The sequence below is a fragment of the Mustelus asterias genome, chromosome 6 (genome assembly GCF_964213995.1).
Source record: "Mustelus asterias chromosome 6, sMusAst1.hap1.1, whole genome shotgun sequence".
Lineage (NCBI taxonomy): Eukaryota > Metazoa > Chordata > Chondrichthyes > Carcharhiniformes > Triakidae > Mustelus > Mustelus asterias.
Genome location: NC_135806.1, coordinates 71,304,805 through 71,330,572, shown reverse-complemented (window position 1 = coordinate 71,330,572; position 25,768 = coordinate 71,304,805). Strand labels below are relative to the sequence as shown.

At 41.3% G+C, this 25,768-nt stretch overlaps 1 protein-coding gene across 1 annotated transcript; it reads right to left on the bottom strand.

The window, feature by feature from the left end:
• Window positions 1–25,768, bottom strand: rfk (riboflavin kinase). Its single transcript, XM_078214530.1, has 4 exons — window positions 25,420–25,768; window positions 16,413–16,564; window positions 11,238–11,340; window positions 1–4,172 (listed from the first exon to the last, which is right to left on the bottom strand). Exons 1-4 carry the CDS (start codon window positions 25,499–25,501, stop codon window positions 4,042–4,044), a joined length of 468 nt encoding a protein of 155 aa, XP_078070656.1. The 5' UTR covers window positions 25,502–25,768; the 3' UTR covers window positions 1–4,041.

Genomic DNA, 25,768 nt, shown 5'->3' with positions numbered 1-25,768 from the left:
TTTTATTAGTTCACCATGAGACTATTTGCACTTTAATCCAATTAACATTGTCGGAGTTTGGGATTAATCTTCCTCACAGAACTTCACACTCAATCAGTCTTTGCATAACCAAGTCAATGATGGAATTCTTCAAACAGATTTTCAGAAGACAAATCAAGTTTGATCTTTATTCTGTACAGTACAAGCCTACATTGAGGCTGAAAATGAATCAACTTTCTGAAAATCTAAACGTTGCAAGGGTAAACTACCTAGGCAGAATTTAATAGTACAATAAGAAAACGTGACAAGTTCCACATTTAATTTAAGAATTAAAAAGGAAATTATGCAAATTACCAGAAAAATACATGCATGCTGTTTGGTCTCAATTTTCAATGTGACATATGTAACAATCAGTTTTTATTATGGCTTCTTATATTAACATTTGTTGCACATTCCTCACAATGCATACCCAGGGGAAACAATGGATAGCAATACTTAAGCAAAACTTTTCATTTTCCCACTTGTGTACTGAAAACTTTACTACTTTTAAAATGGATTAATGCATATGGAGTTGGAAGGTTATGTGCATCTTAATTGCTTCTGAAAAATATAGTGCAGTGGACAGGAGCAGCTATTGAAAACATTACATTTCTTTCCTACTCATATCAGTATTCAATGGATATTTTAAAATTGCCCTGTCACCTGCAGACTCCTGTCTTTTGTTTTGTTAAAATTACAAATTCCAAAAACAACTTAAAACACAATGAAAAGTAGTTCCCACTCAATTACTTTTAAAATCAGTTCACTATTTCTTTCCGAATGGATAGGAATACATTGCAATTTTTTCTAATTAAAAGTAGAATGAGTTTAGTTTTTGCATAGTTTAACACTTACTTACAATGCAAAGACACAGGATCATGACTAAGACTGTAAATTATGTGAACAGTTAAATTTATCAGATTGAAATTTCATTAAAGCTCCTTAGCATCTCGTATAATACAATCGCTTTCCTACTGAACTATACATTAAAAAATTAACTAACTTTGTTCTACTAAGGACCATGCTGTGTACACTGCTGATGTGGGCACATTCTGGTGGAGGAAAATGACATAAGAGTCAATCTTGCCTTTAGGATCTTTTATGCTATGACTTCACAGATAGTTTCAAGTTCCTGACCTATTTTAGTAAGAGTTTTAACACCAGGTTAAAGTCCAACAGATTTATTTGGTAGCAAATACCATTAGCTTTCGGAGCACTGCTCCTTCGTCAGATGGAGTGGATATCTGCTCGCAAACAAGGCACAGAGACACAAAATCAAGTTAGTCATTCTGTAACTTGATTTTGTGTCTCTGTGCCTTGTTTGTGAGCAGATATCCACTCCATCTAATGAAGGAGCAGGGCTCCAAAAGCTAATGGCATTTGCTACCAAATAAACCTGTTGGACTTTAACCTGGTGTTGTTAAAACTCTTACTGTGTTTACTCCAGTCCAATGCCGGCATCTCCACATCATGACCTATTTTATGCAGTAGGCAAGGGTCTGCTCCACAAACACCAAGAGTTCTAAGGAAGGCGCTGCAAAAATAGCTGGTTGTAAAGCAGACCTATAAAAGGCAATTGGGGAGCCACTCAACTATCTACTTCAAATTCCACCCAGTGTCTAATTGCTGTTCAAAAGGGAGCCAGAGGCATTGAAAGCTTCTCTTTATCCTGTCATGACGAAAGGAATGAGTATTCAGTGGGGTCATCTATACCGCTCAAAGCCTCCACAGAACAGTATTTAGCAGAGATGGCCTACAACTCCTATGGCACTTGCAATGGGAAAATCATTGGACTTCAGCAGAGATGGTGGCTGATCTCTGGGTATTCTCCAAGGATAAATTAATCCTCAGTCATGTGAATGCCTTGATATTGATCAGCAATATGATACTCCTTCACAATGCATGGGGAAAGACAACAAACTGCATAAAGACTTCAGCCAATTTATCTTAATTCATGTCAAAGAGGATGGTGACTGAATCATAAATTTCAATACCAGAGTTTACAGAAATTTTTTCCCAGCAGTTGTTGATGCATACTTGATCAAGTGCAAAGATATGACTTTCCTTTTGTGATGCTTAAGCTTGACAGTGCTAGCTTTGAGGTCAAGAAAAGTGATTTTAATGCAAATAAGCAGAATAACAATGACTGATTTTACTAATAGTGTGCACCACAGAGGGATGTATGGGCCAGTAATATGCATTACCACTGTGGAAAATGTAAAGCCCACACATAGAGATGCTACAGGGATGTATTTATTACATAGACAAGTATTGCCATTTACTACATTGAACTTTGAGCAGTGCTTAAAACCAGCAAAAATAGTGACTGTGTTTTCTTTTAATTGTGGAGAGGAAATTAAGGTGACAAACAAAGAGAGATATTACAAATGTTCTTTTGTAAAGATAACAAAAACAATTTAAAGAAACTATAAAGAACAAAGTTGGTACCAAATGCCCTGTAATGAGCTACTGGAGAGATAAGCAAGATCTACTTGCTAAATTTATCTTGTACTCAGTAAAGCAAACTGACACTCCAGGTTAGCTCAGATCCTTACATACTCGATGGAAAAGTAGCTCGTCAGACGGATACAATTCTATCCTCAGTTATCTATTAGTTTTTTTAAAATGAGATCACCGTTATATGTTTTCTCCCCCAGCAGAACATTGATAGATTAATTGACACCAGGCAATGTGTTGTATGGTGTCATTTTTCTACAGGAACAGGATTCTAGTTCTTGTTGGTTCATTGGTTGAATACATCACATAGCTCAGGAACACACCATAGAACAGGAATATTCCAAACAAAATCCCCAGACCGTATTGGAATCATAAAATCCTACAGTACAGAAGGAGGCCATTCGGCCCATTGAGTCTGCACCGATCACAATCCCATCCAAGCCCGATCCCCATAACCCCATGCATTTACCTTAGCTAATCCCCCTTGACACTAAGGGGCAATTTAGCATGGCCAATCCACCTAACCTACATATCTTTGGACTGTGGGAGGAAACCCACGCAGACACGGGGAGAACATGCAAATTCCACACAGACAGAGTGATCCAAGCCAGGAATCGAACCCAGGTCCTTGGCGCTGTGAGGCAGCAGTGCTAAGCATTGTGCCACCCCGTAGTGAGTTTTGTTGATTTCAGCCGTGGCTATAGTAGAGGCACTGATCAACATTTTCCCCAGTCACTACACAATGAAACCTGCTAAGAACTGCAGGTGCGTAAGATCAAATTTAATTTTAATGTGTGTTTCAAGGTTGAAAAACATACTCACTTTGTTCAATTATCCAATCTATCCATTTTTCATTTTCTAGGCTCATAGCTGTAGAATATTCACATGGATGAGATACCAGAAGGCTGCTGGCATATTTGCAACCTTTGTGAGTCTCTTATGGTTGGGGTGCATTGGAGGGGTAGAGTAGTGTTGTATTTCAGATTGGAGGGAAAATATTACTATACAACTCAAATACTATACTAGAACCTGTTTACACAGAGGTTTTGTTTCGTCTATCAGATATCATATACAACACGCTAAAATTTGCTGTTTAAGGATATTGGTAAAAATATATTCTTAACATGCTTGTATGACATTCCTAAACCCTCTACATTAAGAGGTTTTAACTCATTTTAAAAAATGAATTCATGCCTCATTTAAATTAAGACAGATGTCATAAGGCACATTAAGCAGTCACCCACTACAGCCACACAGTAACATTTCAGCCTTGCATCATTATGGTATCATTCTTTTATCAACTGAGATTGTCAACATTAAAGCACACAAAGTCATCTAGATTTCAGTAGTCAAGTAGATGCAACTGTATAGCTAGCATCTGAATAAGTTTTTGTAAAAACAAATTATTTTATTCATGAGCTTAATTCTGTACTAAGTATCACAGACACAGAATCTGGTTGGGATCAGCACAGTTTAAGATTTTTATGCTAGCTATCCAATTGCCTAAAAGGTACATTTAACACAATACAAGAAGCCACAGATGCACAAACTTTGGTTCTACTTTGGTCAATGGCCATTCATTATACTGCTTTCGTTTGATCTGAAGAAGTTGTCATCCTTCATGCACTGGTGTTCTGGCAGATCTAGCTTCTCCTTTGCCTCAGAAATATCACTGTAAATGGCTGTAATCAGAGAATCTGAAACAAGACAGAATTTTTTTTAAATTAGTGAATTAACAAAACCAGCAATTAAGATTTAAAAACAAAATAAGTATAAAATGATAGACTGCCTTGGATATAAAATTGTTCAGAGCAATGCCTTTATGCAATAAAAGACCTAACTATGATCACTTCGTTGAAAACTTTGCATTTCTCTGAATGTTCACTTCTATTTACATTTCCAATTGAAAGCATTGGTGGAAGAGTCCCAAAGAATGACCCTCCAAAAAAGAGGGCTCCTGGTAAGTTAGGAGAAAAATTGTCATGTATTATCTGATATTGCATATTGATTGTCGTGATCACCTATTATGTTTAGAAAAGCTCAATAAAATTTTGAAGTGCCAATGCACAATTTACAAGCTTCTACTTTACGCTTTTAAAATCTTTTCTATTTTTCACTTGCAAACATACAGTTGGCTACTGTGCACAGTGGCTAGCACTGTTGCCTCACAGCGCCAGGGACCCAGGTTCAATTCCAGCCTTGGGTCATTGTCTGTGTTGAGTTTGCACATTCTCTGTGTCTGCGTGGGTTTCCCCCCCGGTGCTCCGGTTTCCTCCCACAGTCCAAAGATGTGCGGGTTAGGTTGATTGGCCATGCTAAATTGATCCTAGTATCAGGGGGATTAGCAGGGTAAATATGTGGGTTTAAGGGAATGGGGCCTGGGTGGGATTGTGGTCGGTGCAGACTTTATGGGCCGAATGGACTCCTTCTGTACTGTAAGGATTCTATGATTCTACTAAATACAGTTGTTTACAAAAATACAAAAGGAACTTTGAGGGACAGGGAGGAAAATCTGTGCAACGACATAGATTTTGCTGTGGTAATGACAACAAGACCATCATCATTACTCCACAGAAACTGACAGTAACTGTGGGTGTCCATAGAATGATGTGGAAATACAGAAGTTGCTATTAACGAGTCCATTTTCCTCCATAAGGAATGCTGTACAGATTCCCAAACTGAAATCTCCATTGCAATCATGGTCTTATGAAATCTTTCACTTCTACACTATTAGTATTGTTGCATAAACTTAAAAAAATGTGCTATGCTGAATGGGCTGTAACTTCGTTTGTGAATAGCATATTAACATCAGAATTAGTGCTAAGCCCCCCCTTACTGTTAATTTTAATATATGTGGATTGTCAAATTTCTCTAACATAATAAAAAGATCCACATTTTTAAACTAATTTCTTCTAAAATGTATCTATATTTCAGCTTAAACCATAGTCACATTTCACTATCTGAAAAGTTAAATTAGCAGTGAAAGATATTAATTGGTTTTTACTTCCCAATTTTCTGTGTGAATACTTTTTTCCTAGAACAATACCCTGTGGAACCAATCATTGAACAGTCTTTTTTCCAACTGGCAATTTACAATGAAACGGAATTAATTAACAACTTCTTAATAAAGGATCCTCTAAGAAAGAATGAGCATATCACATCAGAACGTAACATTCAGTTTGAGGATAAGAAACTTCTTTCTGAACCGAGGGCAGAATTTTATGAAAAAAACTCTAAGTGCCGAAAGTGTGTGAAATGGGAAAAAAACACGCCAAATTCTTTTGGCGAGCTCCCAGTCGCAATTGTATGGCACTTAGTTAGAAAAAGAGCCAGGATACGATTCTCACCAGTAGGGGGAGGGGTGGAGCCTAATCTTGCCGCTGAAGTCAGCCACTGAGCTCTTGGGATGCCATTACGCAGGTGCCACCATTGCAGAGATCCCCCCCACCCCCTGATCAACGACCACCCCCCCCCCACACGTGCGGAATTCCCCCTTCCTGAGGAGCTCTCCCTTCTCCGCCTCCCCCCGTTATGGCTCCGTCCTTTCTCAGGTCTTTCTGGGCGCAAAGCCGAATTCACTGACAAATCAGTGCTGGTAAGATCGCAAGAGGCGAGTAACCAGGCACGATCCTAATTTTTCACCTCTCGCCCTCTCTTACCGGCTTGCCTCACCAATCAACTGGCGGGATGAGCCAGTAAGCTTGCAGCCCTAGTTTCTTAAACTTAGGTGAAGGCAAATACAAAAGGTAGAATTGGGTAATGTGGACTGGAAAAAGTAACATTGTAGAAAGCAGTAGCAGATATTTTAGCAGAAATCTCAAAATATATATTCTATTGAAAACAAAAGGCTCAAGAAAAATGAACCATCTATGGCTAACTAAAGAAGTTAAGGTTGGCATCAAATTGAAAGAAAAAGGCATACAATGTGGCAAAAAAATCAGATTGGAGGATTGGAAAAATTTTAGAAATCAGTAAAGAATAACAAAATAAAAGAGGGACAAAATGGATTAAGAGTGTAAAATAGCAAGAAATATGCAAAACAGACAGCAAGAATTTCAATAAGTATATAAAAAGGAAAAGAGCAGCTAAAGTAAATATTGATGGGAATCGGTAAATAATAATGGGAAATAATAAAATTGTACAAACTTCAATACAAGTGTTTTCACAGTAAAAGGCATTAAAAGCATCCCAAGGAAAGTAGAAAATCGGGGACGATGCGGAGGAAGGAACCCAAGGCAATCATTACCACTTCAGAAAAAGTACTAGACAAACTAATGGGACTAACGGCTGACAAAGTCCATTGAACCTCATGACCCACATCCCAGAATCTTAAAAGAAGTGGCTGCAGAGATAACGGATGCACTGGCTTCCCAAATTCCCTACATTCTGGAAAGGTCCAAGTGGATTGGAAATGCGCACATGTAACACCTCTATTCAAGTAATGACAGAAAGCAGGGAATTATGGACTAATTAACCTAATACCCATCATTGGAAAATGCTGGAATCCATTTTTAAGGAATGGTAGCAGGACAAAATCATGATATAAATCACAGAGCCAACATGAATTCATGAAGGTGCAATTGTGCTGATAAATTTATTAGAGTTCTTTGAGGATGTAAAATGGGTGGATAAATGGGAACCAGTGGTTATAGATTCATCGAATCCTACAGTGTAGAAGGAGGCCATTCGGCCCATCAAGTTTGCATGGTGTATTTGGATTTCCAAAAGGTATTGATAAGGTGTCAGATAAAAAGATTACTTTACAAGAAAATAATGCATGGTGTTGAGGGTAATATATTAGCACATAAAGAGGATTGACCAACAGAAAACAAAATCAACAGGAGACAAATGGGTCAATTATAGGTTGGCAAACTGTAATTAGGGGTGGAACAGAAATCAGTGCCAGGACCCAAATTATTTACAACCTATAATGGACAAAGGGACTGAGTATACTGTAGCCAAATATGCTGACAATATGAAGATATGTGGGAAAGCAAGTTGTGAGGAGGACGCAAAGGGCTGAATTTTCATTGCAGAGTTAGGAAATGGGAGTTGGAATTGCCTTCAAGTCAGAAACAAGCCTTTGGTAGGAAAGTGACTTAAAGTAGCGCATTTTAATCGATACAGGGTGGAGATTTTCTGGCCCTATTCACAGCAGATGCAAATCCCGTTATGGTTGGAAACTTTCGAGAGAGTGCCATACAGGATTTCCGTCTGGGAAATATCAGAATGAGATGCAAAATGTGCCCCCTGCATTTTTTTGACAAAGTGTCAGACGATCTGGAGAAAAAATCTGCTTGTTTCTCTGGGTTTCAGTCAGAACCTGACACTCTGCCATTTTCTGGGAAAATTCCACCTGTGGACTCAGGTTCCTTGTCCAATTAGAGCTGCGAGGGTAGAAACAGAGGTGAGTCAGAAGAAGTGGGGACTTAATTAGACTCCCCATGGCAGCCATCACTGAGATTGCTTAATGACCCAAGGAAGAAAGTTGCTGATTGTACCAAAGCCTTCCATAACACCACAGGGAAGCAAAATGCTACAGGAGAGTCAGTGGCCTGGCATCCAGTGCTAGAGATACACACCTTACACCTTGTTGTGGTCAGTTGAGAGGTGAAAGAGACAGGAAATTATCCCACATCTCTCCCATCCATAATACCATCTACCTGGAAAGTCACAGTCTCCTGTGGCACTGGGTCTTGTCATCTCCAGGTAACTTAGAAAATAGAAGCAGGAGTAGGCCATTTGGCCCTTCGATTCTACTCCACCATTCATTTTGATCATAGCCGATCATCAAATTCAAAATCCTGTTTCCCCCGTATCCCTTTAGCCCCAAGAGCTATATTGAATTTCTTCTCAAAGTCACACACAGGGCCTGGAAGGGATGCTCTTTCGGAGAGTCGGTCTTCAGCAGCAGGTCCTATGTTGAGGGTATAGCCTCTATCCTTCTGTGCCTTTCTCTTCTCCCGTGGCTTCCAATTTTCTCAGGGTTTCATCTGTCCTGCAGAGGTTGTTGCCCCTCATCACCAGTGGGCCCAGAATTTGGCAGTGATGCTCGACTGCCAACTGCAGCCTTTCTCACGAACAGGTTACTTCCTGAATTTCAACACAGCCTACTCTTATGAGTTGGTAGTCCTGACCCCTGCACTTCAGCCCCCACGATGCCAGGGGTTGATGACCCCCATTCAATGCTCGAAAACTGAATGCCCACTCTCCTTGCCACCTACACAGCTCCGTGGTTATCTCCGTTCTAAATGTCACAATTGCTCTATCTGTATTGCTGTTGAATGTGCATCCTTTCGGTCAGGTGCTTCTTAGAGTTCTGCTTCTCACTCTGTTCCTTCTTCAAAAGGAAGTTGTCCTCTACTGCAATACCTCCTACTCCTGCAAATCTATTTATTTTTTGCTGACATATAATTTGAAGAAACAGATATGACTGCACCCCTCATGACTCAAGGGGTTTATTATGCCAGTTTAAAAATGAAAATCATATTAAGGATATCGACATTGCTGTCAATAGTTTGTTACTTCCACTGTTTAATGTATGCAACCTTGTGATATATCTTCACCAGGTTGGCACTGCATTTTCAGGTAGGCCAGATGCTACTTTTTGCATGTTCTTCCACACAGCTCATTGAACCAGGGCTGGATATCTGGCATTTTGGCGATAATGCAGGATTTAAGATTATGCCACACCGTGAGGTTACAGATTGTGTTTCAATACATTTTTGTGTTGCTGCTGATGGCCCACAGAGCCGTGTAGATGTCCAGTTTGGAGCTGCTCCTAATCTAGCTTAGTAATTACCAAGCTTGGCATGGTAATTGTGCCACACCGATAGAGGTTATTCATACTGTGAATATGAGAACTGGTCTTTACAAGGATAAGACATAGAGGAAGATGCTCTCTGCTCTCAGTTACAGGAAGAGTTCTAGAGAGAGTTAAAAAGTAAAAATAGCTGGCATCATTGATTTGTTCATTATCTCAGGCCTCAAGTGTCCTACAGGCAGATAAAACCACAACAAGAAGCAATGCACACAGCTGCAAGACTTAATATATACTGGCATTGCACAGGAATTCAAAACCAAGTATGGTATTCAGGTCATCTGCATAGCTGTTTTTTCCAAATCACAAGCAGAATCTAGTGTCATTATCATGAATATTTCCTTGGGAGTACAGGTTGTTTACAGGAAATATTGCTAACCTCTCCAGATTCCTCAGCTTTCATTTGATCACTTTCTCACCCTCACATTTGTTCGATTTGGGGGTCAAGACAGATATGCTCACATGGTGACCCCTATAAAATCTCATTGCAACTAACCATGAGAGAGAGAAACTATTGGCGAGATCTTAATCAGCTCAGCACACTGGTAGACTAGTATGTCAAGCGGCACAAAATTGTGTTTGCGCCCGATTTCTTGCCACTCGCAAATTTGCCAGTTCCATTCTTCCGGCGAAATCAGCCTCGCATCCAGGATTAGGGTTAGGCCTAGGCCTGTTGGGGGCAAGGGCAAAGCCATGACAAGGGGAGGCAGGAGTGGGGGGAAGCTAGGTGATGTTCCGTGCAGGGATCCGTGAAGTGGGGGCGGGGCGGGTTGGTGGTGACAGATCTCCCAGTGTACTGTGTATATTGCGCAGAGTGCCGTAAATTACTATCTACTTACCTCGCTGAAAAAACCTTCAGCTTTCTCACCAGTTTTACACTTTGAAATTTTTTTGAGATATCTGGCAATGTCACTGAAAACACAATGGTAAATACAAATCTAGTCTTCAAATAAAGCAATGAGTAGGGGACAATTGGGCCAGGGCATCAGTGCAATTAAAACACAATTTTAAATTCTAATTCTGGTCCATTCGGCATATATTTTAATATATTTAAACAGCAAAAAGCACAGCAATTTGAGAAGTACAATTGGAAACAGTGCAAAAATTTCATTGCTGTACAGGTTGGGGAGCTGGAAGATGCAAATCAGGATTGATACAGCACCCAGACTGGGAGTATTTTGGGGTAATTTACATGGGCAATATCTAATATAATTATGGACATAGTAATTTACAATGACAAAGGAGACAGGAAGTGCATAATTAAGTATTTTGCACACGGAGATGAAGTAACAAATCTGGGTGGCGATTAACCCGGGCCGGGAGACATAAGCAGAGGCTGTGTACCAGGCTTCCTAATGGGCGCCACGGCCGCCACACATCTCCAACCGCCAGAATTCCGGTGTCATCAGCTCCACGCCGGAAATCTGCACGGAGCTGATTAAAATATCTAAACTTGAATTTTAATCTCATTAGCGGGCCCGGCACATTTGGGGCATGGAGCCTTTGGGGAGGATGGTTGGGGCGGGGGAGGGAGGTAATTAGTGGGGGTGGGGGTGGGGGGTCCCGCTTTCACACTGCTTGGGATCCATGGCAGTTGGAGGGAAGGGTCGGCCTGCTGGCCAGGAATCAGGAGGCCTGCAGTGCAGGGCTACCACCGTGCATGCACCGATCTCAGCGCTGACAGATTGGCGCATGCGCAGTGGCCCACTCAGCGTATTGCTGCTGGCCTCTCCAGTGGGAACAGGCTCTGCCTCTGGATTTCCGATGTGATTCACGCTACGGCACTCTGTGATGCACAGAGTGTGGGAGATTCATTTTGAAAGTCCCACTGAAAAAAGCAGTGGGATTTACTCCAGTATTTATGCGACTTCGGCACTTAGAATTTTTGGGGGAGAACTCCACCCCTGGTTTTAACAAGTGGAATTTCTAGTTCAAATCTTACCTAATGATTCAAAAGACTTCTCTGCTCGGATATATCCAACAATAACTATGCTGAGAATTTCCCCATAAAAATCTTCCTTGAAAGTATGGATAATGTGTGTTTCCTGAAAATACAAGAGGTAACAGCAGCTAAAAAAATGACATTCAATAACTGAACACTAAACATCTTTTAATATTTCACAAATTCTAAATTTTACCAGAAAAAATATAGATAGCACAGCTTACACCTAATTTTCCCCCATTCCTCTCATTGGTGGTTTTCAATTTGTTCAGTTGTGATGTAAGGTGGTTATTTCATAACATAAATCTGATTGCCCAATTAGTTTCATGATTGAACCACACTGGAATTAAAGCTCAAAACCAAGACGTGAAAAGATTTACTCAATTAGTGGGCTTTTGAGTCTTCAAATCTTCATTATTCCTTCATCATTTAGAAATGTTTACTGCCGTCAGAACTATTAATGACTTGATTTTAAGATGAGTAGCTACCCATATCCAATCCCATAAACAGTCTCCCTCTCCATCACCATATTTATTGGCTCCCAGTCCCTCAAAGCCTCAAATTTTAAATTCTCATCCTTATGTTTAAATATGGCTCTGGTCTTACTCGTGCCATTCTCTGGGCCACTACCACTCCCTCAAACTCCCACTGAGAAGCAAAATACTGCAGATGCAGAAAGCCTGAAATCAAAACAGAAAATGCTGGCAACACATAGCAAATCAGGTAACATCTGTGGAAAGAGAAACAAAGGTCCATAATTTCTGAGCTCCGGGGCAGTGTAATTAGCGGGTACCCCAGCAAACCACCCTGCCTATCCCTAACCACCCAGCCAAAGATTCTCAGTTAAGGACTGCACAGCAATTGCCTGGGAAATTCAAAATTCAGATGGGCACTTATGCTGCACTGGGAACCATTCAATAATGCAATTTAAATTGTAAACTCTAGATGGTTCCAACCATCATACAGCAATAGTTACCAGAAAAAAAAAGATTTCAAACTATTCTAGCTTCTGGGTAACTGGAGCACACCGCCCCCCCCCCCCCCCCCCCCCCCCCCCCCCCCCCAATGGGACTGACCCCCTACTACCTATCCGAGCCCCAAGGGATTCCCCTGACTAATACTCATCGACTGCCATGGGGACTCCCCTTGCTACCACCCACAGACTACCCCCATACAAGACTCCCTCACTAGCACATCTCAACTACCTCTCCGAGCCTCACAGGACTCCCTGCCTTCTTATTACCAACCCCCATCCTCCCCAGGAGACTCCCTATTACTACCACCACTTGACTCCCCAAGGCCGCCCCCACACAACCGGACTCCCCAGCCCATCACCCCACTAACTTCCGATTTCCCCCTCCTGGCCCAACCTGACCTCCACCTGCTGGCCCAAACGCCTTTTGGCCCAAACTGATCCCCTGAGCCCCCCAGTCCCAAACCCCCTGACCTAATCCTCCCCACTTATCTAATACACTTGCCTCCTCCCTGGCCTGTCAAGGTGCTTGGAGCTTTAAATTTACCTGTTTTACGGCAGCTAGTGCTGTAACAAAGGAGCATGATTTAACTTCCTTCGACTGAGCTGTCCTTGACCGAAGACTTTGGGAACCCACTGAACTACACAGCTCTCACCTGGCTTGAGTCGGAAGGATGGACAAGATAGGTGTGGCTTCATTTTAAGGCAAGAAAAGAAAAGTGGCAATCCGATTCAATTGCCACTGCACCGCAAGTTACAGGACAAAGTTAAAGTTTCAGGTCAATGATCCTTTGGAATTGGAAGAAGTTAGAGTTAATAGTTTATATGCAAATACAAAGGCAGGAAAGAAGGAGCAGACAGGAAGTGAGGCAAAAGGTCCATTTAGAGGTAGAAGCAGGAGTGACTGAATGAAAAGGAAGGTGGTAAATGGAATGGGAGAGGGAAAAGATGTATTTAGGGGTGCTGTAAATAGCAACAGCAGAACCATTATCAGCATTCGCTGCCTTAAAAATATGGGAGCACTGTTTGTGTTCTACAACTGTTAAAATCATCTGGAGTCTGGAAAAGTCGTGATGTGCATAATTGTAAATTGGAGTTCACTGGAATTATGTAGGAAGAAGGACAAAGAGGTCAGCTAGAGTAGATGATGAACTGAAGTAACAAGTAGCTCAAGGTCATGCAAGCAGACTGAAGGGAGAGTGCCTGCAAAGCAATCATCCAACCTACAATTTGGTATGCCCAATCTTGTGAGCAGTAAACACAATATAAAAGTACAAGTACATTATTGGAAACATTTCAGAGAAGGGTTCCTTGGTTAATACCTGGAATGGGCAGCTTGGCTTTTGAGGAAAAGTTAAACAGGCTAGGCTTATATCCACTGGGGTTTAGAAGAGTACTATGTGACTTGACTGAATAGAAAACCCTTGGGATCTTGGCAAAGTAGATGTGAAAGAGGATATTTTCTCTTTGGGCATATCTAGAACTAGGGGTTATTGTTCACAAATAATGTGCCCACCCATTTAAGACTGAGATGAAGATAACTTTTTTCTCTTAGACAGTCATGAATATTTGGAAGTTTATTCTTCAAAAGGCAATGGAAACAGTCTTTGAACATTTTTCAGACAGAGGTAGATAGATTCTTGATAAGCACGGGGGTGTAAGGTATAGGGGGCAGGTGGGAATGTGGAGTTCAGGATGCAATCAGATCAGCCATGAATGGTGGAGCAAGTTTGAGGGGCTGAATGGATGATTTCTGCTCCTAATTCATATGTTAATTGGTCATGCAAAGCAGAGTGAACATTGGGTATGTTGGAAGAGTGGACCAGGGAGAGTTCCATTACCACCCCATTTGCACTGTATCAACCTCCCCTTTGTCAATCAATGAATCCGGCTCTCTACCCCATTGTAGGCATTTCCTTTTGTTCATTTCTTCCCATCACCTTTTTTCCTGGCCTTTCTGTCCTTGATTGGGACTGGGTAGTAAAGTGGAGTCAGGGTTAAGGATCATCCATGATCTTATTAAATGGTTCAAGGAGCTGAATGGCCCTTTCATTCAACTATTTCTTATATTTTTATAATTCTGGCTACCTCTCGTCTACTTCCTCTCTTCCCCATCCCACGATTGGCAGCTATGTCTCAGACAACTGAGCGTCTTGCTCTTGAATTCCCTCCTTTTGCTTCTCCACTTTCTTCTTTTCCTTCAAACCCATCTCTTGGCCATCCTTTTTAAAATCTCCTTCCTTCTCTTGCCATCTCTGAAATGCCTCGGGATGTTTTTCTACTTTACAGATGCTACATAAATGCAAGGTATTGTTGCTGGAACCCTTTTGATTGATGCTGACTGAAAGACAGTCATCAGAGACTACCTGGAATGTTACCACAAAGTTTTCTTTTGATTTGCATATATTTCAGTTTGTGAATTGCTAATTGCCTTCCTGAATGTGAATGATCTTTGACATTGTGACATGAATATTGTTTGAACATTCGCCTGGGTCATAAGATTACAAAATAGATAAAAGTTGAGAAAGCCTATTTTTAACCATCATCCATCCAGAACAAAACCATTCACCCCATTACAGATTCCGACACATTTCTTAAATAACTGAAGATGTTTGCATCCACTAATCAATGTGGAATTCTATTTCATGTTAGTCATCCTGTCTCACTATTAATTAACCCTATTTAGCTTGTGTGCCTCGACAAGGTCCTTTCTCAGAACCCTCCTTTTTAGGCTGATGAATCCAATCTCCCATTTTTCTTTGGGATAAGGGTCAGCATCACTGCTCTTTTCTGTACCGCCTCTCGGGATTGAATGTCTTCTTGTGCATCACCAGCTAAAATTAAACACAATATTCAAGACTATGGTCTGATCAAAGTTTTAATGTCAGCTGTGCTTCAGTTGGTAGCACTCTTGTGTCTGTGTCAGAAGGTTGTAGGTCTAAGTCTACAAAAATCAAGGCTGAGATTCCAGTGAGTATTCACTGGTGGAGGTGCTGTCGGCTGGATGAGATGTTAAATCGTGGCTCTCTAAGGCAGATATAAAAGATGCTATAGCACTATCTTTAAGAAGAACAGGAGAGTTAATCCTAGTTGCCTGGCCAATCAATGTCACACAAGCACGTTACAGACATGATCAAATTGTTGTTTATGAAGGGTTCTGTGCATAAATTGGGTGCCATGTTTCCCAACTTACAACACTGACTACACTTCAAAAGTACTTCATTGGTTAAAAAGTGCTTTGAGATTTGTGGTGATCATAAAAGGCATCATATAAATGAAAGTCTTTCTTGTGTCAATTTAATCTTTAAAATACTGACTAGTTTATAAATTAGAAACAGGACCTTCAACAATCCAGAAATGCCCCCATTGTCCCATATAATGCTCTGGAAATAAGTACTTCCTAGCCTTTAGAATGTTCTTATTCATTCTTAACTTTAAAATCTCAATGTTTTTATAACCATGCTTCATATAACGTAACAGTATAACAATCTGTTAACAGTCTTGTTGGACATATGGTTACATTAAGTACTGAAAAAAATAATCTCATCAAGGTTTGTCTGAATAGTCTTTCAAATGAACCATGCTTTATAGACTGACAGCTCGAGCTGCTGAAAAGAATCTCTGGAGTCAAAGAGGACAAAGAGTTGGAGACAAAAATGGGTTTTCAGCTTGGATAATTTAAGGCACATGTTCAGTTTGTTCCAAAAACTATGGTGGAAATTCTACATGTAAAAAAGATGAATTGATCGTTTCATTAAACCTTTACAAGTGCCTCTTTTACTTTGTAGTGTCAGAAAAATATTATAGCAATTTCAATTGCAGAAGTAGATTGGCAAATTGTATTCAAATGAAGTGAAAATATAATAGGAGTCCTAATTAATCCCAGTATACATTAAAGCTCAACACTGAAAGCTGCTTGAAAGAGAAAACAGTTTTAGTCTTATAAAACAATCTGATGACTCCTCTCACAGAATATGATACAAAGCTCAATCTTAACAGAGAACAGCATTCAGCTAAGCTTTGATGCCTCCCAAAGTAAACAGCTTGCTGATATTCACTGTCTAATCTCATACACTTCAAAGAGAAAACAGAATTACTGGGAAAACGGAAACAAGCAGATAAATATATCGACAATTTTGCTGCTGCAGCTAAAATTAGCTTTCAACTAAGTCAACGATAAATGTTTTAAACCAGTACTTTACCATAGATTTTTTTGTATTCTTATAGTATGGATTCCAACCAATGCTCATGACCATTTTATGTACATCTCCATGACCAACGCAGGCCCAGCCATAGTATATACCAGTAGTGATATCTCCTGGCAAATTGTCCACAACACTGTCTGGGAAGTTTGCTGTGGAGTTAAACAAAGGACATGTAAAATTTTCTTTTAAATATGCTTATTATGCATGTTGAAAGTGATGGATGGGATGCCAATCCAGCAGACTGCTTTGTCTTGGATGGCGTTGAACTTCTTGAGTGTTGTTAGAGCTGCACTCATCCAGGCAAGTGGAGAGTGTTCCCTTGTGCTCTTGACTTGTGCTTTGTAGATGATGAACAAGCTTTGTGGAGTCAAGAGGTGATTAAGGAGGCAATATAGATTAAGTTGATTAAAAGACAGAAAATTGTTACAGTTGATGGATGCTTTCAGACTGGATGGACATACAAAAGATACATAAGACAACATATTTTTGGAAAAGAAAATAATAAAACTTTTGAAGTAGTACAGGAGCAGAGTGACTTAGATCAAACATACAAATCTTTAAAAGTGAGAGATGAAGTTGATAAGGGGAAGTATGTGGGACCATAGGTACCATAATTGGGGCTTAAAGTCCTGTTAGAAAAATAATGTTAAAACTAATCATAGAAATCATAGAAACCCTCCAGTGCAGAAGGAGGCCATTCGGCCCATCGAGTCTGCACCGACCACAATCCCACCCAGGCCCTACCCCCACATATTTACCCGCTAATCCCTCTAACCTACACATCCCAGGACTCTAAGGGGCAATTTTTAACCTGGCCAATCAACCTAACCCGCACATCTTTGGACTGTGGGAGGAAACCGGAGCACCCGGAGGAAACCCACGCAGACACGAGGAGAATGTGCAAACTCCACACAGACAGTGACCCGAGCCGGGAATCGAACCCGGGACCCTGGAGCTGTGAAGCAGCAGTGCTAACCACTGTGCTACCGTGCCGCCCGTGTGATTTGACATTAATCAAATCAATGGTTAGGACAACTTACTCAGTGTTGGGAACCATACCTTGGGAAGGAGCACAATGCCATAGAGAGGAGTGAAAAGACAGATCCATTATTATTTACCTTGTGCATTTCCTGCTTCTAGCTGTCCACCTGTGGCAACTGTACCTTCAGCTGAAGCCCTAAACTCTGGAATTCTCTCCCTAAATGTCTTCATCTCTCTTCCTTTAAACAAAACCTTCCTCTTTGATTGAGCTTTTAGTCAACTGCTCTAACATCTCCTTTGATCCAAGAGGTTTTAATTATGCAAGAACTGAGAAACTGAAGCTCTATAAATTAGAACACAAGTACAATAAAGGAACCAGCAGAAGAATCAAAAAAATAGAAACAGACTTTAATGTGCAAATAGGGAATCGGTTAGTGAGTCAGAAATCTTAAGGTTTAACTCTTAGATCAACAATGGAGGGAGCAGTTATATGAAAGTGCGAGAAAATTGAGTTAATTGTGCCTGGTTTTGAAAAAGCATAATTCTAACTCATCAGCCAAGAGGCTGTTCTTTAAACATCATTAAGGTATGCTTATCAAGAAAATAAAAACATGCTCTCTGTCCAAATCTAAGTTATCATTATTTCTGTGCATCAAGTTGGAACTGTCATGCATTTCATAGAAATCATAAAACCCTATGGGGCGGAAGGAGGCCATTCGGCCCATCGAGCTTGCACCGACAACAATCCCATCCCAGGCCCTATCCCCACAACCCCACACATTTAACCCGCTAATCCCTCTAACCTACACATCCCAGAACACTAAGGGGCACTTTAGCATAGCCAATCAACCTTACCCACACATCTTTGGACTGTGGGAGGAAACTGGAGCACCCGGAGGAAACCCACGCGAACATGGGGAGAATGTGCAAACTCCACACAGACAGTGACCCAAGCCAGGAATTGAACCTAGGTCCCTAGAGCTGTGAGACAGCAGTGCTAACCACTGTGCCACCCAAATTTATAAATTTGACTTATAAATCAAACCTAAAAATGAGAACTACTGCAGAATGGCAAAAAACAGCCACACTTCAACATGCATTTAAGTAGCACATTCAACAAAATAATACAGCCCAATTTCTTCATAGGAATGTAATCAGACCAAATTAGACTGGATTAAATCAAAGGGCGATATATTAGTACAACTGACTAAAAGCTTGAGCAAAGAGGTAGGTTTAAGGAAGGATGGACGGATAGTTCTAGGGAGGGAAATCCACAGCTTATGGTTTTGAAGGCTGAAGAAATAGCTGCCAGTTGTGGAGCGAAGGAAGCAAGAAATGCATAAGAGACCAGAGTTGGAGGCACAGAGTTTTAGGAGAGTTGCAGAGATAGAGACAGATGAAAAGTTAGTTCAAAGCATAACCTAGATTCCAAATGTATTTGGAATGCTGCTGGCCTTGACCTCATTATCATTTAATCAATTAGAACCAAGCCGAATTAGGAAAAAACCCTATTCAGTTAAAGCATCAGAACGCAGTTGGAATATTGCGAATTTTTAAAAAAGTAAAACGTTTATTTATTAGTCACAAGTAAGGCTTACATTAACACTGCAATGAAGTTACTGTGAAATTCCCCTAGTCACTACAGTCCAGCACCTGTTCGGGTCAATGCGCCTAACCAGCACATCTTTCAGATTGTGGGAGGAAACCGGAGCACCTGGAGGAAACCCACTCGAGGCAACTCTTGATTTTGTTTGATATTTGAAAACAAAGTATTGCATATTATAAAACTATTAATTTAGAATTGTGCAAAAACACATTAGAATAAAGGGGAACAAAAGCAAGCAAAAAGTAAAGTCAAAATAATTATGTTTATAATGTCAACAGAAAGCTACAGCTAGGAACAGATCATATGAACATTATATTATACCAAAGACCCCAGCTAGGAGGGAGGGTTCCAAGAACCGAAGGTTTAAAAAAAATCAGGGGTATATGAGGGAGGGGTGGCACAGGATAATGGGAGGGAACTGGACTGTCATAGTGTGACAAGTTGGGGCAGGAAACGTAAACAAAAATATACAACACAGAGCAAATTCAGAGTTGTAAACAACTGTTTAAAAAAAAATCTAAATGCTCTTTTTCTGAATGCATGAAGCATTTGCAATAAGGTAGATGAGTTCATGGCACAGATTGCAACCTATGAGTATGATGCATTAGCTATTACAGAAACGTGGCTGCAGGGTGACTGGGACTGGGTGCTCAATGTTCCAGGATATACAATATTCCAAAAGAACAGGCCAAAGGGGAAAATAGGTGGGTAGCATTAATCAAGGAAGGTTTCAGAGTAGTGCTGAATCATGACATAAAGAATAGTGATGTAGAATCAGTTTGGGTTGAAATAGTGGGGGAAGGAAGACAATGGTGGGAGTAGCCTATAGACCTCCAAAATGTAACCTTTCAAGAAGTCAGGGTATAAATGGGGAAATATCAAGGGCATGTTTGAAGGGAACTGCGATTACCATGGGAGATTTTAATTGGACAAACCAAACCGCCAAGGGTAGCGTAAAAGAAGAATTTGTGGAGTGCATCAAGGTGAACAGGGTAAACCAGCTAAGATACAGGTCAGTAAATGAACAGTGGCATATATTCAAATAGCTGGTCCAAAATACTCAGCAGGAGTTTATCCCAATCAAAAAGTAGGATTCCATAAGAGACAAAATCCATGGTTCACAAAGGAGGTCAAAGAAAATGTCAAATTGAAAAGCATGATATACAAGGTGGCAAGGGATAGTGGTAGACCAGAGGACTGGAAAGTTTTTAAGATCCACCAGCGAAAGATTAAAAACTCATAATGGAGAAAATGAATTTTGAGAGAAAACTTGCACATAGCATAAAAACAAACAGTAAGAGTTTCTATGGATATGAAAATAGGAAGTGGTCGGCTAAGGTAAATGTCGGACCTCCACCGAACGAGGCTGATGAATTGATAAGAACAAACAAAGAAATGGTGGGTATGCTAAACTTTGTATCAGTCTTCACCGTGGAAGACATTGCAAATATCCCTAAGATATCAGATGGGCCGATTTCATATAACAAAAATCCCAATCAGAAGGGATAGAGTATTACAGAAATTCAAGGCTAAAATCGGACAAGTCGCCAGGACCTGATGAACTACATGCTAGGGTTTTAATGGAAGTGGCTGCGGAGAAAGTGGACCCATTGGTTGAAACTTTTCGTAACTTGCTAGGTTCCAAGAGGTTACCAGAAGATTGGAAAATAGCCATTGTGACTCCCATGTTCAAAAAGGAAGACAGAAGGTAGGGTATTATAGGCCAGTTAATTTAATATCTATTATTAGCAAAAACTGGAGTCAATAATCAAAGAGGAAATAGCTAATCAATTAGGAAAGCTGAATATAATCAAGCCTAGTCAACATGGTTTTATGATTAGTAAATCATGTTTGACAAATATGCTTGAAGTCTTTGAGGATGTAACAGGGAGAGTAGATAGAGGAAAACCTGTAGATGTAGTGTTTTTAGATTTCCAAAAGATATTTGACAAGGTGGTGCATGAAAGACTGCTGCATAAAGTAAAAGCCCATGGAATTGGAGGAAGTGTATTAGCAAGGATTGAAAACTGGCTGTCACATAAAACAGTAAGAAGTTTAACAACACCAGGTTAAAGTCCAACAGGTTTATTTGGTAGCAAAAGCCACACAAGCTTTTGGAGCCTTAAGCCCCTTCTTCAGGTGAGCCCCTTCTTCACTCACCTGAAGAAGGGGCTTAAGGCTCCGAAAGCTTGTGTGGCTTTTGCTACCAAATAAACCTGTTGGACTTTAACCTGGTGTTGTTAAACTTCTTACTGTGTTTACCCCAGTCCAACGCCAGCATCTCCACATCATGTCACATAAAAAACAGAGAGTTGGAATAATGCATCATTTTCAGAGTGGAAAGATGTAACTAGTGGAGTACCGCAGGGATCAGTTCTTAGCCCGCTATTGTTCACTAATTACATTAATGGCCTGAAGGAAGGAACAGAATGTAAGGTTTCCAAATTTGCCAGTGATACAAAGTTAGGTGTAAGGGCATGTTGTGATGTGGATATTGTGATTCTGCAATGGGGTATAGTTAGATTGGGTGACTGGGTGAAAACCTGGCAAAAGGAGTTTAATGTCCCCACATTAAAGTGTGAAGAATAAAAAAAACAGATTATCTAAATGGAGACTGCAGGTGAGTGAAGTACAGAGGGATCTAGGTATAAGACCATGAGGTAAAGGAGCAGAATTAGGCCATGCGCCCATCGAGTCTGCTCTGCCATTCAATCATGGCTGGTATGATTCTCATCCCCATTCTCCTGCCTTCTCCCATAACACTTGATCCCCATTTGATCAAGAACCTATGTATCTCTGTCTTAAAGACACTCAATGACCTGGCATCCACAGCCCTCTGTGGCAATGAGTTCCACATTCACCAACCTCTGGCTGAAGAAATTCCTCCTCATCTCAGTTTTAAAGGAGCATCCTTTCACTTTGAGGTTGTGTCCTCAAGTTCTAGTCTCTCTCACCAGTGGAAACATCCTTCTATGTCAACTCTATCTCGGCCTCTCAGTATCCTGCAAGTTTCAATTAGATCCTCCCTCATCCTTCTAAACTCCATTGAATATAGACCCAGACTCCTCAAATGACAAATCCTTCATTCCTGGGATAATTCTTGCGAATGTCCTCTGGACCCCATCCAAAGTCAGCACATCTGTCCTTAGATATGGGGCCCAAAACTGCTCACAATATTCCAAATGGGGTCTGACCTGAGCCTTATACAGCCTCAGCAGCTCTTGTATTCTAGCCCTCAAGAAATGAATGCTAACATTGAATTTGCCTTCCTAACTGCCAACTGAACCTGCATGTTAGCTTTAAGAGAATCCTGAATCAAGACTCCCAAGTCCCTTTGTGCTTCAGATTTCCGAAGCCTCTCCCAATTTAGAAAATGGTCTACGCCTCTATTCTTCCTACCAAAGTGCATAACCTCACACTTTCCCCATTGGTCTGGGTGATTTAACCACCTTCAGACCTTTCAGCTTCCCTAGCACCTTCTCCTTAGTGACGGCCACTATATTTACCTCAGCCCCCTGACTCTCGAAGTTCTGGCATGTTATTGGCATCTTCCACTGTGAAGACTGATACAAAGTACCCATTCAGTTCCTCTGCCATTTCTTTGTCCCCCATTATTACTTCTCCAGCCTAATTTTCCAGTGGTCCAATGTCCATTCTTACCTCTCTCTTACCTTTCATATATCTAAAAGGCTCTTGCAATCTTCTTTTATATTACCAGCTAGCTTATCCTCGTATTTCATCTTCTTCATCCTTATTGTTTTTTCAGTTATCCTCTGCTTGCTTTTAAAGGCTTCCCAATCCTCTGGCTTCCCACTATTCCTCGCCTCACGGTATGCTATTTCCTTTGCTGCTATTTCCTTTGCTTTTATGCTATCCCGGACTTCCCTTGTCAGCCATGGTTGCCCTGTCCTCCCCTGAACACGCTTCCTCTTCCTTGGAATGAATTTACGTTGTGTCTTCTGAATTATCCCCAAATATTCCTGCCACTGTTGTTCCACAGTCTTTCCTGCTAGGCTCCCTTTCCAATCAAATCTGGCCAGCTCCTCCCTCATGGCCTTGTCGTTTCCTCAATCGTAGCACCATTATATCCAATTCCAACGTCTCCCTCTCAACTGTAAGATGAATTCTATCATTTTGTGGTCACTGCCCCCTAAGGGTTCCTTCACCTTAAGTTCCCTGATCAAGTCTGCCTCATTGCACATCACCAAATCCAAAAGTGCCTTTTCCCTAGTGGGCTCTAGCACAAGCTGCTCCCAAAAACCATCCTGTAGCCATGCCACAAATTCTTTATCTTGGGATCCGCTACAAACTTGATTTTCCCAGTCCAGCTGCATATTGAAATCCCCCATGATTACTTACATGCCTTTTCTATCTCCTGATTTATTTTCTGTCCAATATCCTAGTATTCTAGTGTATGTATCACAAAAAGCTAACAGGCAACAAGTAGTTAAGGCGGCAAATGACATTTTGGCCCTTTATTGCAAAGGGGTTGGAGTTTAAAATTGGGAGGTTTTATTGCAATTGTACAGGGTGTTGGTGAGACTTCACCTAGAATACTGTGTACGGTTTTGGTCTTCTTACTTAAAAAAGGAAATAGTAACATTGGAGACAATCCAAAGGAGATTCATCAGGCTAATTCCTAGGATGAGAGGGTTGTCCCATCAAGAGAGGCTAAATAGTCTGTCTGTATTCCTTGGAGTTTAGGTGAGTGAAGAGTATGTTATCCAAACATATAAGATCCTGAGGGGGCTTGACAGGGTAGATGCTTTCACTAGTGGGAGAGTTTCAAACAAGGGGATAAAGCTACAAGGGGACAGTACGGTGGCACAGTGGTTAGCACTGCTGCCTCACAGCGCCAGGGACCCAGGTTTGATTCCCGGCTTGGGTCACTGTCTGTGTGGAGTTTGCACGTTCTCCCCGTGTCTGCATGGGTTTCCTCTGGGTGCTCCGGTTTCCTCCCAGTCTGAAATACGTGCTGGTTAGGTGCATTGACCCGAACAGGTGCCGGAGTGTGGTGACTAGGCGAATTTCACAGTAACTTCATTGCAGTGTTAATGTAAGCCTTCCTTGTGACTAATAAATAAACTTTACTTTCAGATAAAAAGCTGGTCATTTAAAACAGAGTTCTTCTCACAGAGGGTGGTGAATCTCTGGAATTCTCTGCCACAAACAGCAGTGGAGGCTGGATCATTAAAAGTATTCAAAGTGGAGATAGATAAATATCTGAACGATCGGGGAATAGAAGGCTATGGGAAAACGGCACTGAAAAGGAGTTGAGGCAGGCTTAGGTCAGCCATGATCGTATTGAATGGCAGGGCAGGCTTGAAGGGTTTGGTGGTCTACTCCTGCTTCTATATATTAAGAACAAAGAACAAAGAACAATACAGCACAGGAACAGGCCCTTCGGCCCTCCAAGCCCGCGCCGCTCCCCGGTCCAGGATTGAATCCTGAATCCAGGATCCCCGCCCAATTTTCCAGCCTATCTACATATTGTGTTCATTTAAAGGGGGAACATCTTAAAAAGTCAATGCATTCTTTAGACTCCTCTCCATTCTAAACACTCTCATTAACGTTAAAATCTGATAATTATCTAATTGTGCTTTGTGGAACTCGTGCACATTATTTGCCTGCTCACAACAGTGACTACACTCCAAATCTCTTATATTGACTGTGCAGTGCTTTGGGACATCCCAGGATTGCAACATAAATGCATGTTCTTTTTCTTCTTTTACTTAACACTAGTTTTCCAACACTCCTCATTTCGTGACTCAAAAGAGGAAGCTGACTAAAAAAAGGCGAGTTCAAGAATGACACAGCAAAAACCAACTGCTGCTGGATGACCATTAACTCAGGGGAAATCAAAGAACATCATTCACTAGGTCTTCCAATGTAAAAAAAACTGTCTACAACCAAAGTGTACCACAGTCCGGGGTTACATGTTGAGGGATGCAGTAAAGCCTGGAATAGCAGCTAAAAAGACCACTGTCTAAGGCTCAGACTGAACCCTTTGGGCCGTTATGTTTGACACGAAGTGAATCTTATAAATATAACCTGTAAATGAGATGCCTCATTACCCTTACAGAATGTCACACAGTGTACTGAAAGACATTGAACTGTGTTGCACCTGACGCAATGTCAACCTGCTCTTATGCAACCTACTTTTCCCAGTTTTAAAAACAGTATATTTTGGAGAAAGAACAATCTGTGAAGGGACCCTAAGCCGAGCAGGTGAGAGGATTCCCTGCGGGGAGGGGGACACGACCCCAATATTAGGAACAAGGAAATCGCATCATATCCGACCGAGTGGAGAATGTACCAGAAAAGCCGACCTGTCACCCAGAAAACCCGACTTGGATCAGCCGGACACCGCAGGATTCCCCGGTCACCTTGATATCCCCGGCCGCTCTCTGCCTTTACCTGTGCGGATCCCCAGTTCTCTGCTGCCTCGGCCAAATCCTCGCACCACCTCCCCGCGACAGAAATACGGCAAACTCCTCATGGCCCCAGGTCAATCGATCTCCGCTCAGAGGGAGCCAGGGCTACGGAGAAACCAAGGCTACAAAGCTGACAGTCGCTAGCCCGGCCCCCGGCTTCCCTCACCCTCACCCCGCGGCTACCTCAATGCGATCAAACCCACAAACTCTGGTAATCGGTCGCACGATTTCTCAGCAGACTGCCCTTCACAGGAACCGGCGTCTAAACACCAGCCTTTCCGGATTTCTCTTCTGTGTTTCCTCCCTCTTTCACATAACGGAAACTGAGGCCC